The sequence below is a fragment of the Panthera pardus genome, unplaced genomic scaffold (assembly GCF_024362965.1).
Source record: "Panthera pardus isolate Hobbes unplaced genomic scaffold, ASM2436296v1 HiC_scaffold_12, whole genome shotgun sequence".
Classification (NCBI taxonomy): Eukaryota; Metazoa; Chordata; class Mammalia; order Carnivora; family Felidae; genus Panthera; species Panthera pardus.
In genome coordinates, this window is record NW_026526677.1 from 75095282 (window position 1) to 75114733 (window position 19452).

General features: G+C 36.0%; 1 protein-coding gene across 2 annotated transcripts in view; it reads right to left on the minus strand.

Moving 5' to 3' along the window:
- Window positions 1-1232: 1232 nt before the first annotated feature.
- The window catches only part of SLC36A4 (solute carrier family 36 member 4), a 50751-nt gene continuing 32531 nt past the window's right edge, over window positions 1233-19452 (minus strand). For both annotated transcript variants that reach the window (XM_019450073.2, XM_019450074.2), the window contains 2 exons: window positions 10728-10897; window positions 1233-5561 (listed from right to left, as the gene is read on the minus strand). In XM_019450073.2, the coding sequence (XP_019305618.1) occupies window positions 5254-5561; window positions 10728-10897 (478 nt within the window). In that variant the 3' untranslated portion in view covers window positions 1233-5253. The remainder of the gene's footprint in view (window positions 5562-10727; window positions 10898-19452) is intronic.

Below are 19452 nucleotides of genomic sequence, written 5' to 3' on the forward strand. Positions count from 1 at the left end.
TGAAATTACTCCCTAATTCCTTGGCGAGACTAATGTATCAGCTTTCGTTTGAGGAGCATTCTGCCATCCGGTACCAATGAGTCCTGTGCTTCATGGCACCAGAAAACTCTGAAGACCAGAAGACCTGATTCCCTCCCACCATTTTAAGCCTTCAAACAAATCTACACTTAAAAGGAAACTTCAAATCAAACCAGTCCTTTGACATGTGAACCACACCAATTTATGTGCAAAATTTTGAGGCCATGTTGCATATGTTAGAACCACCATTCTAAATCTTTTGCATTAAAAAAAACACTAAAATTAATTTTACAAAGTGGTCATATTTGATGTTTTCCTTCAGCAAGTAGCCCATGGGGCTTTTCGTTGCATCTGTACCTTGTTCTATCCCTACTGTATGTTTATTGTCCTTGTCCTCCCGTTCCTTCTGTTGCTGGCTAAGAGCATGTACTCCTACTAAGGTTTTATAACTTTATTCCTCTTTATTTCTCTCACAGTCCTTCCTTTACTATTCATTTAAAAATAGTAACCCATCTTTTTTCCTAACACTATGGTTCCAATTTCTGTGTATCTCGTCTCGGTTCAAAAGCATTATTTTTACAGAGCTGCAATTAAAAATTAATTTTATGTATGTATTCTTTCCAAAATTATTCATCTTTGGTATGACAATAGTGTAATTAATACAATCTGCATTGTATTCTAGGTGAATATATCACAATTTATGATTTCCTTATTGTTGAACATTTAGGTTGTTGCCAAGTTCTCACAACTAAAGCGTAATGCTGCTGTTTCTCTTCTGATGAACTATGGCCTGCCCTTACATTAGGTTCACAAGAGCAGGATTATTATTAAAGGTATAACTATCTTCATGATCTTTGATATGGTGAGTTGGCATAATGCAAGCAAAGCGTATTAAAAGTGTGAGTGATACATATTCTTGACCTAAGAGAATGGGACATTAAACCACGGAGGCAGCATCGCCAGACTGTTCATTCTGTGTTCACTCTGTAGGAAGCTCAGGTCATGGTTTGAGTGTGTTCATTTTTCATCAACTTCTGCTCTCAAATCTTGGAGGCACATGATATCAACTTCCAACGCCGAAGATCACACATGACAAAGATTTAACCACAAAGACTGATTAAAATGTTATTATGAGAATATGAGTGCCATTTTCAGCTTATGACACTTGTCAATATCACTTAAGCTTATAAAAGCCAAATTCATTTAAAAAGGCATTTGCAAGCAAAATAATTGTATTTTATTGAAAATTCAGAAGAGTTACAGTACTTTAAGACAGTTTTCTTCATATAATAAAGAAAAATAAGTTAAAAGAAAAAGAACTCAAGTGCAACGATAACTTAAGTTTTCAAACTAACAAAATCATTTTGAAAAACAAAAATCCACAGCTTAATTTATTCACGATATAAGCATGTAATTTCCTATCTGTTATCAAGAAAACTCTAATGGAATAATTTCTGGAGTGATCTTTCAACGAATGCATTATCTTTCTGGACCCAATTTAAATGGTATATTCATATTAGTATCTAATTCATATAGATTACTGGTGTATGTGTGTGTGTGTGTGTGTGTGTGTGTGTGTGTGTGTGTGTGTGTATGTAAGGACTAGCTAATTTTAATATGAAATTTTAAGAATGAGAGTTGTCATTTATCAGAGGGCAATAAATAGCATTTCTAGTCATTTCTTAAGCATGTTTTCCTATCTTCTAGGTGGAAATCAGCCACTTTCATTAAGGCATTTAGCCCAGTGAGCACTAGTGGCATAAACAAGATAGTCCATAAGAAAGCATCACTTATTACAGTTGGCCACGTCATGTTAGGAAGTGTCTTATTTCACCTTTTAGATCAAAGTTCTCAAATTTTCTTATGAAGGAGGAGGCTAGGTAATCCAAAATGAACAAAAAATACTCATTAAAAAAGAACAAAACTCATTTTACATGATCAATGGTATTTTTGCCGATTTTTTTTATTTCTCAACAGAAAATATTCATTGAGCCACGGGTATGATTTTAAAATTATTTATTATTTCCATTATCTTTATTCTGTACACTGTCCTTTTTAAATAAAGAAAGAACTGAGGTGAAAACCTAATGTGGCTGTATACTATCATACACAAATGTACTTCAGAGGCTGGGCTGACATCTACAGTGACCAAGTGCCCCAGGTAAGCTAGAGGCAGACCTGCACTTCGCCACAGCTAGAAATGGCACTAATGCGGAACTTTAATTAATAGTCCAGTTAATATTTTTATAGTGCTTTGCAGTCAGACAGCTTTCCTGTAACTATTCTGAAAATACTGAATGAAATTAGGCCCTGTTAGGAAATTTACAACATGCACATTGCATAAAATGCCTATAAAAATGTTAATTTAAGTGCACTGCTTAGGTGGGAGGCAGAAATGGTTTTAATAAAGGAGAATCCAGCAAGGACAGAATTAAAACATGATGTGGCATTTGCTAATACATTGCACTCTTTTATTTGATAACATAATACCAACTGGTCTTTACCTAGGGAAAACAAACCCCAATTCTTATTTAATTGTGCAGAAATCTGACCATGTGGGGAAAAGAAGAGCCTCCGATACGAAAGGTCTGAAAGCCAGCGTTCTGACAAGTGGACTCTGGAGCTGGGAAAACCCTTTCGAACGTAGGGTGCTGATGATGACTGGCTTAGAGCAGAGGTCAGCAGAGGTGAGTAAAGCTCTCCTTTCTCTCCTCTACCTCAGTGGTGGAAAGGCCTCTCAGGCACCTGACTCACTTTCAGAGAGGAGGGTTTTTTACTGCAGTGGCGGGTGAAATGCTGAAGTCGCCCTAGCCATCATGTAACGGACCTAGACATCAAGTACACAATTTGACAGGTGCAACCACTCTCATTTTTCCAGGCCCCCAAATAAAAGCAACAGCTGTTCTAATCAAAATATCTTCTCCAAAAATCTTTTGAAACGTTGTAACTTGTTAAAACTAAATTTTCAGAGGAAAAATATGACACTGATTTTTTCGCAAAAAATATGCTTCATCAAAAATCCTTAAAGAAGAGTGCATATATCCTTTACATCTAAATAGTTTCTTGTTAAGAATTGGGACTAGTCTCTCCCTTTTTAGCCCCTCTTTCACCATCTCGACTTTCCTCTCATATTTAAAGTGTTGATCACTTAGTGAACTAAGTACTGGATGTCGATTCAGCACTCGCTACATAAGGAAGCCTGGCTGATAATGCACTCAACATTCTGTTCATGCTAAAATTCATTTATTGCTATAATCAACTATTCGAAATTCACTGAATTTGATGAATAAGGAAAATAAACAGGTCAAAGTATAAAAATAAAATTTCATGCATAGACTAGAAATATCTGAAGATACCTGGCAAAGTAATAGTGCTTTCTATTAAATAATGGTTTTCAAGTCATTTTATACCAAGTTCTACATTTCTTTTAAAAAAACCTAATTTATTCTTAGAAACACAACTATGTAACAGTTTCAATGACAATTACTTTTCCTGTAACTTCTTCCACATTCTCTCAGTGTGACTGAAAGCTCAACGTAATAGATTTGATACAAAAGTGTCACAAAAAATTATCGGTGATATCTAATGTAAGTGTTTAAAAAAAGTTTGATTCTTACGAATTTGTACAAAAATAAAGCTTCTGAGACTTTGTTAGAATTGTACTTGATGACTCATTAATGATGTAAAGCAAAAAAATACTTGAGCTAAGTTCACATTTACATATAAAAATATAGAATACATATACTACAGTGATCTTGACGATATCTTGTAGTATTACAAATTACCAGCCTGATTAAAAATGTCTTAATGTATGAATTTTTTTAAAAAAATCAAGATTCCTAATGTTTTAAACTTAAAAGTTTTCATCCATGTCAACTGAGCTTGTTTTCATTAATAACTGGGCTTGACAAATATGAATACAAGGTATTTCTCTGCAAGAAACCTGGAGTATCTCAATATTTAGTAGACAGTCTATTATTGCCTTGATTTTTCCTCAGTATAAATTCATGTTTTTTGTTAATTCTGCCCATTCAGACTGATAAAAGGCTATAATCAGGAAAGCCACAGGCTGGAAATAATACACAAATCCTGTATTTTGTCAGATACCTATTTTCTGCCATTAAGAAAAACGGTGCCTACAATCCCTAGAAAGAGAAGAAATAATGAGAGTTCCAGCCACAGACAGAATAGCTGGGCACCTCCAACTCACCAGCAGTTAAACCAGAAAGTGCTTTCTATTCTCTAAAACAAACAAACAAACACTTTCTTTCTCTTGTTTAGGTTTATGTACCAGTAAGGCATCCTTTTTAGAGTTCTCTGATTTTATGCTCAGGTCACATATATTACTAAAAGATCGGCTTTCTGAGCTTTAAAATATAATTATGTAGATGCAACACTAAAGGCTAAACTGAACATACTTTATTTTTCTTGGATGTGATGTGAAAAATAAAAAATCTTGGACTGGGGTAAAAAGATCAGATTCTCTTGCTTGATCTCAAAGCTAAGTGGTCTTGACCAAGTTACTTACCCTTTCTGGACATCAAGGGAATTGTGTTGGATAACCCTTAAAGTCTCTTCCAAATGTGACTGACCCACTAAATCAGGATCTCCACAGCACCTCATGATTTTCATTGTGCAGGTCAACCACCATCATAGAATGGTGTAGAACAATTCTGGTTTAGAGATTTCTGATGCTTACATTAGAGTTTTCTATCCTTGCAAGGGTGATTCGTAAGTATTTGGCTTTCTAATAAAAACACAATTGAGATATTTTTACATTATACACAAAGTACACTTTGACATTCACCGAGATGGTCTGAAGATTTTTGTGAACTATGTCCTTCTCTGATTCTCTTATTGTTGGAACTTTGTTCTCTCCTCAGCTGGGTGGGGAAAGAGGAGCATGGGCGTAAAAGAGAATCTTGGTTAGAGTATTTCTGATTGAATGAAGAATAATGGAAGTCTTTTTATTCTTTAATTCTTCTACATTTTAATTTATAGTATTTTCAAAACTAACATTTTTTGAAATTATTATTAATACTCAAAACAAAGAATCTGTCATAGTTTACCACTACTGGTAAAGAATTACAGTTTACTACTGAAATGTCATTATTGTGCCAAAAGAAAAGAGAGTTTGGCTCTAACTTTAGACATATGGCAATGGACTCTACCAGTTCTTATTTTAATCATTTTCAGAACTGAGACAAAAGGAGAAGACTCATAATTCTGCTTCCACTATTTCAACCCAGACATAAAGCATGTTGAATTCAAATTTAGAGGAGGACTTTGTGGAGTGCCAGCTCTAACTTTGGGAGTAGGATAAATAATTTCTTCAACTGTTACATATGTACCTAAGAAGAAACCAACAACACCAGTGAATGCTATAGAAATATTTTTCAGGATCATCCATATATTGTAGTGTTCCTTAGAAAATGTAAGAATTTCAACCAGAGGTGGCAGGATCAGAGCCAATGTGCTGCTGCTCACAGCTCCAACGAAGGAAATCACAATGTCTAAACGAGGAATCAGAATTGCTCCAGCACCTAGAAAATGAAAATACGTATTTTCTTTATTTAAATATATACTGCTTAAATGAGCACTAAATGTAGATACATAAAACCTTGGATTGCAAGTAACTTGTTCTGCGAGCGTTCTGCAAGACAAGCAAACATTTCTAGTAAATTTTAACTTGATAAACGGGCGACGTCTTGCAATACGAGTAGTACATGACACGGAATGTCACATGATCCCAACCGAGCCGATGGTTCTTGAAATTCACTTTGATATACAAGTGCTTTGGATGACAAGCATGTTTCCAGAATGCATTACGCTCGCAAACCAAGGTTTTACTGTATTTTCAATACTTCAAAATTAATGCAAGTAGGCACTAACTAAATTGCTGCCTGTTGAAGACTCTGTCAAACACACAAGGAAACCAAAACAGTGAGTGACATTTCTTGAACGGTGACTTTTCAACAGATTTTCTTACGTAAACAACTTTCATAACTTTTCTACTCTACTTTCTTTTATAACTTTTCTAAATTATTTCAAAATGAAAAATGAAAACAAAATAATGTACTACTACTACTGTTGACAGGATTTTCTTCCAAACTACTGGCAAATTTCTGAAAGTTCTGATCTTGCACTTTCTTGACCTCACTTACCCTCATCATAACAAAGGTATCAACAGAAGGTCTGTAAAAACTAAGACCCCTACTCCTGCTTCAAAATGTCCTAAAATGGTTCACTGAACGGCTTGCTGAGGGTCTGGAGCAGCTAGACAATGGAGTCTGCTCACACGTACCCCGTGACAGCCATGTCAGCGCTGCCACCACGGAGGACTCCACCCCCAGAGTCCCAGCTTTGAGGACCCCATCGAGGTCTGTGCTGGCTCTCCCTAACTTGTCTCCTAAAGCTCCATTTTTTTTTATCCCTCTCTTTATTTTTAAGTTTATGTACTTTTGCTTTCCTCATTTCTAGTCTCTCTGTCTCCTGCCAACCTTTCTGTGGTGTGTATATAATTTAACTTGGGCTCTTTGCAATGAAGTCTTCAGGGTGCAGCCTACTAGTTTCTCCACTTCTTAATTTTTAGGTTATGGGTGTTTTTTTTCCTTCCCCTATTCTTTTTGTGGCTCTCAATGTTTTCCCGGAGGATATGGGATTAGTTTGGAACCACTAGGTTTCTCGGAAATATCTGTTATTTCCTATTTAAATTCTTTTGAAATCTAAAACCAAAAATTATTTTGAAATTATAAACCTAGCCTCACACCTAGAGGACTGAAGTATAGTAAAGTTTCTTAAATAAGATAAATGACTTGGAAGAAGTTGAAACTCTAAACTGGAAATGCTTCATAGAGTAGATTCCTTGTGGAACGGATGCTTGCTACATTCTCTTAACATTTTTCTCAAGGGCACTATAAGCATAACTCCCAAACACAATTAGGACCTCGCAAATTTCAGTGACTACATCCGTTTCATGGAGACACATTTCTACCTATTTATAGCAGACGGCAGTATAACAGACTGGCTGGATAAGCGTGACCAGAACAGAGCCATCGGAAGAGGCTTTCTTTTTGGAATTCATCTTTCCTCATTAATGTTTTTCAATAATCCAGCTGTTACTAGGAAAAATCAAGTGAAATATGGCTGAAAAAGCATGTGGACGAACACTATAGGTTTTTAAAATCTATTCAGACATTTATCAAACACTTTTGATCATGAAATTTATCAATTAGCTGAAGTCATCCTTTAAATGTTATATAATTGGGGCGCCTGGGTGGCACAGTCGGTTAAGCGTCCAACTCTTGATCTCGGCTCAGGTCATGATCTCACAGTTGGTGAGTTTAAGCCCCACATCGGGCTCTGTGCTGATGGCATAGAGCCTGCTTGGGATTCTGTCTCTCCTTCTCTCTCCCCTCTCCGCTGGTTTGTTCCCTCCCTCTCTCTCTCAAAATAAATAAACTTAAAAAAAATGTTATAAAATCAGTAGATACACGCTAGTAAAAAATGGCTTGAAGTTTTATTTTATAATGCTATTAGTAGACAAGGAAGATAAATATGTACACTTTAGGCAAAATCAATATATAAACACTCAAAATCACAGAAACAAAGGATAGTCTAGAATATGGGCAATTTATTCATTACAAATATTTACTATAGGATTACTGTAAATAGGCTGCCCTATGTCCTTTATAGACAGGTATTATGAGTAGATCTACTAAAAACCAATTAAGCTTATTCACTATTTGCCAAAACTACAGTATAGAGAAAAAGAAAGTATCTTTAAGGCATAAAGTTTCCTCTCATAAAAAAAAAAATCCTATTTTAAGTCCATTCTTGACAACTGTAGGGTGAAAAAAGATGTATCAGAGAAAAAAACAAAATACTTGGTATTTAACAACAAAACTGTAAGAAATACTCCAGCACATAAATTTTAATCACACAAATAATTAATGGTACTCCCCAGATACCTCCTGACTCTAAGATAGAATATGAGGTTACGAAATCGTATCTTTCCTCACCTGAAGTGGCACCTAACTTAAATGAAAGATTTTAGTGTATCTTCTCTAGTATTCTACAAATTAGTAAGATTTCTATTTTTTGGTGCTTTGTAGTCATAATCTCCTAAAACCAGAAAGCATGCTCCCAAAGCCAAAAACTTTCCAAAATAAAAATAGTAGAAAGATCAATGAATTGGATAATAACAAAAATAAAGAGTATTTAGCATATTTTACAGATTCAAGTCAAACATGGAATCAAAACATTGGTCTCCATGTTCATTACAATTCAAAACTTAACAGGTTCTTTCTAGAGATGTGCTCTTAAAGTTAAAAGTATCTGTTGTAGTCGATGGTGGCCACTGGCCAGCTTCTACTCACTCTTCTCCCTCACCTGTGAGAAGCCTCTATAGCAAGTAAGGTGCCTACAGGCAACAGCTAGGATGAGTCTGACCCATCTTTCCAAGCTTTTGAGTTCCACTAAGAAGATACTTTGAAATGATGCTTCAAATGCTAAATAGAGCCTTGGACAAACCAATGCAACCCAAGCTGATAAGCCCACTACTTTGAAGGCCAATCCTACAAACCCAGATTCGGTACTTGGAAAGGATTATGGAACACTGATAGGTTATTCAATTTTCAAAGCACCTCCAGCTGAGCCTCCACTCTCACTGCTAGTGGTGAACAGCCTGCTCTGTGGACACGATGAGGTCCCATCAGCTGTGTACACATTCATCAGCGAGGAGCCTGCCCCAAAAGCTTGTCAAGTGCTCTAGAGAACAGATGAAAAACAGTCCTGCCATGAATATCAACTGGCCTTTACCAGGAGGTGCCCAAGACTCAAACGAAGTTCAGCGTCCAATGATGTGTCCCAATGAAGTAGAAGGGAACACTGCCTGGTCTGTGTTCTCTTTGTCCAAAGCATGCTGTAAATATAGCCCTCATATACCGTTCAATAGCTTTCACTATTTTTAACTAAAAGACAGAAGCAGGAAAGAAAACTGGCAACTCTCTGTGCCATGAACTCAGCTCTTGAGAAAAAGCCCGTGGCTTCTGGGAATAAAGTCATGGTAGCGGATATGCAGTGTGCTCTGTGCTTCAGCAGACAGGCAGCTTCCACATAACAATGGCAGCCAATGTGCAGAAATGGATGGAGTTCTCAAAATATCAGAAGTGTTAAATCCCGTTAATGTTTTCCTCAAGCTCCTTCAAGTGAACTTCAGTAATTTTTTTTTAAAGTTTTTTTTTAACGTTTATTTATTTTTTAGACAGAGAGAGACAGAGCATGAACAGGGGAGGGTCAGAGAGAGGGAGACACAGAATCCGAAACAGGCTCCAGGCTCTGAGCTGTCAGCATAGGGCCTGACGTGGGGCTCGAACTCATGACCGCGAGATCATGACCTGAGCCGAAGTCGGCCGCTTAACCAACTGAGCCACCCAGGCGCCCCGAACTTCAGTAATTTTAAAAGGAGATATACTCTCAGAACTTATAGTCTTACATCTATATTAAAAGGACTTTTACTGAAATCAGTCTTTTTATGTAGTAGTCAAAATATCAATAAAAACAATGTGTAAGAAATATTTCAAATGTCTTAAAATAATTTTTTCCTACTGAATGTTTTATTAGTCATTGGAGTAAGGGCTTACTGAATTCATTCCTCAGCGTGATTTCTGATGATTATTGTTGATACAATTCACTTAAATGATTACTTTGGAAAACAGGTTTCATCTCTTCTTCCCAGCTTTGCTTCTTCTTTACATCTAGGCATAAGATCCACCCCAAATTGCTCACTGCAATTTATAGAGTTGCCTCGAATTTCTAGCTCTCTCGTTTCTCTCACCTTGAATGGGCCAAGATGGTTTTCTTCCACAGAAAGCTGACCCATTTCTAATGGGTCATTCTAGGTCTAGGCAACCCCATTAGTTAGTTCAGTGTTATGGTCATCTTATATTTGTGGTTACAATAATAATGGTGACAATAATAAATGCTGGCTACTTTGTTAATATCCTTGAACTCTATAAAAATGCCATTAAGGAAATCTTATCTTCATTTCAAAGTTGAGGAAAGAGGGGTTTAAAGATGCTATGTAACTTGCCTAAAGACACCAGCAGGTGAGTGGTAGGTTTCAACCATCAGGTCAGTATGACCCCAAAACTCATGCTATTTCTAGTATATCACTGTACCACAATCAAGTTTCTTCTCCACAGGTCTCCATTTTTAATGCTTTCTGGTGGAGGCATTTTACATTGTGAAACCTTAATACAAGATTATATATTCCTTCAAATAATATAAATTAGCCACTGAAATAATTAAAGACCCAAACAAAATAAAACCCATTTCTATAGGTAGTCTTAGAGAATCAAACTGTTAAATACACAAAAGTTAGTGGAAATAAAAAACCTGAGGAAAATGAAAACCGATGTAAAATGTGTATGAACAATATAAGGAGTCCCTTATGCATCTGATTTAGATATATTTTAATCACCATTGATGTAGTTTTCAAAATAATAATTTGAGTAGTTCTTTTAAGTATGATAGGATCTGGTTTGTGTTTTTCTTACATAGTGGTAGAACAACAGAATTTTAACCCAAAAAGTATCTCAGCGAGGTGAATGAATTGTTTTTAACATATTAAAAAATATAACTTAAGTAGCTTAATTATAAGCAATTCAACAAGAATAATTATGATATAAATATGTAGTAATACTTACATGTAATACTAACCAAGAGGGACCTGACTGCAAATTCACAGATTTGTTTCCATTTAGCATGAAATTTGGATGTGATCACAGGGATGATGATCTCTGCCGGAACATAGAACTGAATTGAATATGTCACAAAGATGCCAAAGGAATATAGAATTTTCACTGATTGATATAACCTGTTAAAAGAATATTTCAAAATTCAGTTGATTCTTTTCCCCTCAGATTTACTCACGTATAAGTGACAAAACTGTAATAAAGTGTAAAACATGACTTAAGTATACATTGTGAAAAGAGTCCCGTAATTGAGTTCCATCAACACATCCGTCACCTCACATGTTTGTCTTTTTTTCTTTCTTTTTGGTGAGAACACTTCGGTTCTACTCTCAGCAAATTTCAGTTAAACGCTACAGTATTATCAACTATAGTTACCACATTATACATTAGAACTTCTTCATCTTACAAGTAAAAGTTTGTACCCTTTTGTCAGACTCTTTTTCCCTATCCACCACCCCCTAGGAATCTGGCTTTCTTCCTTTTACCTTTAATGTTAGATAGGTAAGAAATTAACACAAACATAGGCCAGTATCTTACTAATTAAATGCTTTTATCAAAAAAAAAAAAAAGCTAGCTGATCTCTACTAAATTTCTAGATGACGTATGGACAGTTCATTTTGACAAGCCTAGAGAGCTTGAATGTGGCAATGCAAAGATTTCAGAATATTGCTGGAAATATTTCATTTTAGGCTAAGCCAATGTTTAAAAAAAAATTTTTAACATCTATTTTTGAGAGAAAGAGACAGAGTGCAAGCTGGGGAGGGCCAGGGAGAGAGGGAGACACACAATCTAAAGCAGGCTCCAGGCTCTGAGCTGTCAGCATAGAGCTCGACGTGGGGCCCAAACTCCCAAACCGTGAGAACATGACCTGAGCCAAAGTCAGCCACTTAATCGACTGAGCCACCCAGGCGCCCCTAAGCCAATGTTTTAAAGGCTAGGCTGAGTCTCATGAAGAGCTAATGTCTTTTCTTAACTTTCTTTTAAAAACTGAGCATACTGTTTGTCTTTGATATCTTCTTGATCTATATATAGAAGAAAAACTTCACATTGAACTTTGAGTTATGCTTCTCCTTGCTTAAAAATCTTGGTATGTATGTCATTAGTTGCAGAAATGTCATCATTCTTAGGCCCACAAGGAGGGCATCTAAATGGTTTCAACTTGCAAAGTCCTCTAGATTACACAGGGATTCCACCTATATAAAAGTTACATTAATAGGGAAATAGAGTTATTAGGCTGGTTGATGCCCAGTGCTTCAAAACAGCACCGCAAGTTTTAGTTTTATAAGTATCTTTAGAATTTCTACATTGTAGATGGTGTCTTGTCGAAATCAGTATACATATCCCTATAGAGACTTTGGTTAACTACCTTTTGGCTGGACAAAGAACACTTTTTAAATGTTGATAATGGCACACAGAGAAAACTAGAATCATAGGACTCAGAACATTATAGAATCTACTCTCTTAGGTTACAGATAATAAAATTATGTGTTGTGGTTTTTTGAAATTTTGAATATTTTGCAACAATTAAAATTAAAAAAAAAAAACAATTGCTCTTGTATTCTTTAAAGAAAACAAACAAACTGGAGAGGAGACCATGGATAGAAAGTGCCGCAGCATTAACACACGTCCTCTTTAGGCAGAAACATCATTGATAGCCCCGATCTTCCCTTTAGAGCTCTGCTTTCCCACCTGCAAGGCCTACGCACAGGGGAGAGTGTTTCTTCCTTAGGAGAAAAAACACAATCATTTTAAAGGGATATAAAATATTCCACTTTTGGTACAGAAAGTCCTAAATATTAATTAGGCTTTAAGCTTATTTCTGATGTCTTAAGACTTATAGTAAAGATTATCAACAGTTCTCTAAACTGTGGCCAAGCAAGAGGGAATTCATAAGTCTCCTTCTATAATATATGCATCATAGGAAGTTAAGAGGAAAGAAAAACAGCTGAGTAGGAATAGCTTTGAAAATACTGCAAACAACATAATTAAAGAAAGAAGGAACTCCTTAGGGCTAGCAAAAATAAAATCTTAATATTAAATGCTTTCAGGATATATTTCTCAGCTTGAGGCTTGAGATTTAAATATAAACGGTCAAATTACTGCAATGTACAGAATAAAGACTCCTGCTTCATTTACTCTGATATATAATTATAGACAATTAAATAAATATTCTTACCAGTTTATTATTAGAACATTCCTTTTGTTCTAATAATCTTTTAACTTATATGTTTTTAACAATATATTTTAAAATACATCTATGCATATAGGTATAATTACTTTTCTATTGATTTAAAACAAGTTATACAGGCTAAGGATCTGGTTATTATTAATGCCAGTCAATAACACTGATTATATGCAAATATTATCATTTGGTATTACACAGAGTACAAATGGGAAATAAAATGACATGAACCTTTTAAAGGCTAGTATACTTCCAATTATCAACCATAGAAGAGTAATTATAGAAATAAGAGTGTTTAAGAAAAGCACTGCAGTCTTTTAAAATCAATTGTTCCATTTTTACTTCTTTTCTGTTTTAAGAATCTACCAGTTTTTGTTTGACATCTATATTTTCAATCACCCTAAACTTTTTCTCTCATCATCTTTTCTACAGGGATTACCAACCTTTGTTCTTAATTTGGTTATAAGCAGGCATCTACGTACTAAGTTTTAGAAATGAAGAGTTGAAAGAACAATCTACTCTTAAACTGTATGTCCAAAGGACAAAAAACTTTCTTAAAGTTATAGGAAGTTGTTTTGAAGATACAGAAGAATGTAAACAACTTTTAAATAACATTTAATGCACATTAAAAATTACCATGAAACTCACTGCCAAAGTTCTTGAAAGTTAGAGACCATGTTTTATTCTTCTCTGTATATTCTTAGCAGGTGGCAGATACTCATTAAGTAAATATTAATAATAAAAAATGGGTATGGATAGGTAGTTCTTAGAAACTATATTTATTCAATATCACAAATAAAAATACTTCAAAGAATAAAATAATTATTGCTTGAAAAAACACTATACTGGTAGCAAAGAAATTTAATATCTTAGTAAAAAACATAAGTGTGTGTTTTAAATAATTACTTTGCAGTCAATATATGAAATCTATGAAATCAGATTATGGGGCAACTAAATGTTCCAATGAAAACATTAGTTTTAAAAGCACAGCATTTCAAAATTTGCAATGCTTCTACTCTTTTCCCCACATTGGCTAATAAATCAAAACTCACCCTAAATTTACAGATACAAATATCTTAAAATTTTTGAAAAGCCAACCTGGGATATAAGCTGCCGACTGACTGTCTTTCTCTCAAGGCTGACTACAAAGCTACTCCTGGGATAACTATGATAATTCACTTGCCATCCCAGACCCTTGGTGATACTCAGGTTAAGAATCTGAGCTTAGTTCTGGGGCGCCTGGGTGGCTCAGTCAGTTGAGTGTCCAACTTCGGCTCAGGTCATGGTCTCACTGTCCATGGGTTCAAGCCCCGCGTTGGGCTCTGTGCTGACAGCTCAGAGTCTGGAGCCTGCTTCGGATTCTGTGTCTCCCTCTCTCTCTGTCCTTCACCTGCTTGTGCTCTGTCCCTCTCTCTGTCTCTCAAAAATAAACATTAAAAAATATTTAAAAAAAGGAATCTGAGCTTAGTTCCGTTAAGAAGAGACAAGTCTGAGGACTAGCTACAACCCTTACCAAGAACCTCACCTCATGCTAAGGTGAAAACTAAGACAAGGGTTATTTACTCTTCACAACTAGATTGAATAATGTAAACCACTCAACTTTTAGAGCATATTCACTAAACTAAGTATCACGAGGAAGAGATTTTTCATCTGTTCACCACTAGTTCCTGGAACAATACCTAGTACATAAAAGGCATACAATTAAGTATCTGTGAGATGCCCTTCATTTTGAATTTAATATTATTAATAACAGTCATTCTGATGAGGAAAGTCAGAGGCAGTTTGGGCAGGCCAGGATGCCCAGTTACAGGCAACTTTAATATTGCAAAAAGATAATTAAATTTGTCACAGAATTTTGACACCCATTAAAACAAAAGTGTAATGAGGGAAAAAAAAAGAATTTGTGAGGGAGAGGACAGAGGGATTAGTCTGGGATATATGAATCTTATTTTTCCAGTTTTCTTAAATTTATTTCTCTTACTGCTTTTTTATCGTGCCCTTTGGTGAGTCCATTCCTGCCTAAATATTTTCGCTGTAGGTAACAAGCTCCTCAGAGTTCAAACCGTTGATTGCCTGGTAGGATCCATTAAGACATGGCTTGATTACCTGCCATTACTTGTCAGCTTTATTTCCCAGAATATTCATGTTCATAGCTTGGGTATGCTACAAACATGGGCTTAGACTTGGGGTTTGTTCTCTTTGGGGAGGAAAAGTACCAGTTCAATTATCTTAATAAATCAAAATGCCTGCCTTATGCCTTCCCTGTTCTTATATGGTTCTTCTGTATTTTTAAAAAATGTTTATTTATTTACTTTTGAGAGAGAGAGAGAGAGAACATGAAAAGGGGAAGGGCAGAGAGAAAGAGAGAGAGAATCCTAAGCAGGTTCCACTCTGTCGGCACAGAGCCTGATAAGGGGCTCGATCTCACAAACCATGAGATCATGACCTGAGCTGAAATCAAGAGTTGGATGATTAACCTACTGAGCCACCCAGGTGCCCCAATTATTCTTCACTATTTTTTTAACTGAATTTTTCCTATCCAATACATGCTTCAGAAAGAATGATACATGCGGGACAGCAGAAGCACCTTACTGCTTCTCAATATTTGTTTGTATGAAAACCTAACACCCTTGATATTTAGTGGAAGTGCTATGTGTGTTGAATGAATGAGTAACATGTGAATTTATTCTAGGCCAGGATTTTTCAAACTCTAATCAGGAACCATTAAAGGGGCTATGATATCAATTGGGTGAGTTGAGTTGTGAATAGGTTTTTTCCTAATATATAGACTGGAATAGAAAATATCAGGGGACACTGTATGCAGAATATATGTGTCTTTATTTAGCCTTATTACTTATTTCAGTTATTTACATGTGTGTGGGTGGTGTGTACCACAAAAACGCATATACACACAGACGCACATACACTTATTTCTATGATGGTTTTTCTATAAAACATTTTCCTTTCTTACTATAGGTTATAGTTTGAAAAGTTAAAAAGCTACCAACTGGAACCAAATAAGAAGGCACGGTAACTGTGCTGGGGAAAAGGTGAAGGGGTATGGAACAGACCTCGTGTTTCAGGCTAGTAAAAAGCAAGCAACATAACAAAAGTGAACAAAGGAAACCACAACAAAAAGAAAGATGTTTGTTCCTATGATGTATATACCATCACTCAGAAGGACACAGTAAGACAGAACCCACATAAATACTCTGTGCTATTTTAAGTCCTCTTGTGAACTTGTTCTACCACCATTGATGCTCAAATCTCCACACCTTCCCTTACAACATTGACTAGAAATCTTCACCTGATGGCTTACATTCCAGAAATTGCTATTAGAGGAGGTAGAGAAACATGTAATCTAGGAAGATTTTACAATGAATATGGCATCCATGCTCCAACATAAATACTGTTCGTCTGCCAAATTCCACATTCCAGTATTTTCTTCAGGCTAATTTCATGCACGCTTTTCCTATTTAGGACCTCCTTGATGGTAAGAAGAGTCTATAAGTTAAAGTAGTACATAGCAATTTATGTCAACCCCTGGGACCACGGTGTGAAGCACAGAATCTACATAAAGTGATATGAAAAATTCTTCATATTGATCCAGACAAAAAGAAACATCCTTTTATGGCCTGTGTAATGTTATCATGGTGGCTTCATTTGTATAGTGTTTTTAAATCAAAAGGTTATTTCCTCTTGGTTATTTTGCTTGCAACTGCACTGTGCCTTTGCTCTTCAGAGGACACATTCCTTCCTGGTGGCAGTGTGCTGGGGGTTCTCAGAGGATGGGTTAAACACAGTGGGTCGCCCTGAAGTACCAGTTTCAAAGGTTTTTTTGAGGGAAAACTATTTTTACAAAAAGCAACATCAAGATTATGATTATGTAAACAGAGAAGGAGCTGATACTATGCTTGAGGCAGGCTACTTGGGCAAGTCTATTCTCAAGACTCCCAAAGGAACACTTTTGTCTTTTTCTCTCCACTGTTTATTGGGTGACGTTAGTGGAAGTCTTGGAAAAACACTGCTAAAACATCACTCAACTAGGACTAGTAGTGGTGCCTTAGTTATATTATCAGGTAACATGGGAAATGCTATTAAACCTAGATTCCTATTTAGCAATCATTTACTAAGGGCCTCTTAAATGCTGAGCAATGTGCTAGATCACGGAGATACATCATCAGCCTAAAAGATGAAGGGTTCCTGCCCTTACGGTGCTTATATTTTAGCTCAATTATCATCTTTAAGACACATTCTTTGCTTAAAAATCTAAATGCGATCCACTGAACAATACAACTCATAACTAGTTTTAAAAGATGTCACCTCAAACAATAAATAGTTAATAACCTGGAGCCTCTCTAATTCATACTTTCTTTATCCCGGGGCTGCTTTCTAATGCAATATTTTCTTGTAGGAATACCCATTATGAATTCTGACGATGTAAGTCACATGACATCAAAAGCCCATTACAGCTCCTCATAGCTAGCAGCTACGGGTTCCCTAGGTTCTTACAACAGCCATCCGCTTTTATACCGACAGTAATGAGTACACTGCACATTCTCGGACTTCCTAGGCCTGTATCGTCCTAAGCACAGGGAAGGAAAGGAAAAGACTCATACAGAGCACAACAAGAAAGAAATCTTAGATATAATCCCATGATCATTCCGGTCCAAACTCCTCCTTTTACAGAAGACTATCACTATAACAAGACAAGCATCTCCTCAGCAGTCTTTCTCAGTCTTGGCTATTATCTTAACTGTCCCAGCTGCAGAGACCATAACGAAATGGACAGTAGGCCACACGAGGCTTATCTCCACAAGGAGAAGGAACTACCTAACACAAGTTCTCTAAAGGTGAATAGCATATCTTCACTTGCTGTCTGTTTTCTCCCAGATCTTTGTTTCTTAGGATACGTGTAACTAGCCTTTCTTCTAAATGAAAAGTGGGTGACTTAGCTAAGCTTTCTTGAATAGAAATGATGATGCAATGGTCCCTTTTTAATCAAGACTTGCAACTAATTCTGTTCTAAGGGTAAAGCCATAGCAATTAGGGATAAGGTGAGAGCAGGAAGTGGATGTGGAAAAAGGGAAGGATTAAGTAGAACTATTGCAGGGACAGTATCGCTCCCACAGGATTTAGTGAATACCAGAAGCATTCCCTACTCATCTTTCCCACTGTTCCTTCACCATGCTCTTAACTCTCTGGGGACAGGAACATCTGAACTTGATGTGCGTGCTCCCACTTCAGTCCCTTCTCTCTGGGAAGAATTCTGAGATTGTTTCCACCTATATTTTAGTTTTGACATTGAAAGTCGCCAATTTTATTTATAAAAATTCTTAACAGTTATTTATCTTTTTTTGAGAGAGACAGAGTGAGCAAGCATAAGCAGGGGAGAGGCACAGAGAGGGAGACAGAAGATCTGAAGCAGGTTCTGCACCATGAGCACAGGGCTTGATGTGAGGCTCACACTCTCGATCATGAGACCATGACCTGAGCTGAAATCATGAGTCAACCACTTAACTGACTAAGCCACCCAGGCACCCCTGTATAAAATTATTCTTAAGATTTATTCTAAATATTATTCTAAGTGCGGAAAGATATCACTGTTTTCATTATATGGTATCTGAAAAGAGGACCTATGATACCATAATTTTTAGCCTGATTCTTATATTAAGCTGTTTAAGCTCCTAGTCCATATTAAATTGTTACAAAAAGAGGCGTATTTGGAGGAAACAAAACTATATAATCAACTATAATGTAGGTTAATGAAATAAATGCTTAAAATTATATATCTTGTTTGTAGTCCTGTCTCTAGCCTGAAACAAACGTATAACATTTGAAACAACATGCTTCCATCTTGAAATATTTATAAAATGGGTCATGGCTAAAGCAGAACTATAATTTTAAAAAATAAACACACTGCATGTGTGTCCCTTGTGCAGCCTGGAAACTATTCTAGGTATATTCTTTCTACCACAAATGGCTTCCTATATGCATTTGGTCTTACAACATTTTCAACTCCAATAAAAACCCAGGACTTGTCTACTGAATGGTAGACAAACTCCCAAACTACAAACAGAAAGCCAGAGTATATAATATTTTAAAACATTTCAGGTTTCACAGACTTCTATCCAAGCAGCCTGAGCAGTGTGACATTAATTAAATCAGCAATTTAAAATTTAGTCTTTGTATTTATCAAAACTAAGGAGTTATCTTCCATTTTATAAATAAGGGTGCAATACCTTTTTAAAATCTCCAGGGACCAATCTCTGGAAGAAGGAAAAATCCTATATAATTCTTCATTTTGCAAAATATGGTTCTAATATTAAGATAATATTAAGATGCACCATATTATATTTTTATAATGTGTCCTACTTATGCTCTGAAAGGACTTGGGGTACATACAAGATGAAAGCTTACCAGTAAAATAGTGAGGGTCATAAGTGATGGGTTATTTTATCAGGAACCCAGAGTGTTGGATTTGTTGGCATCAAG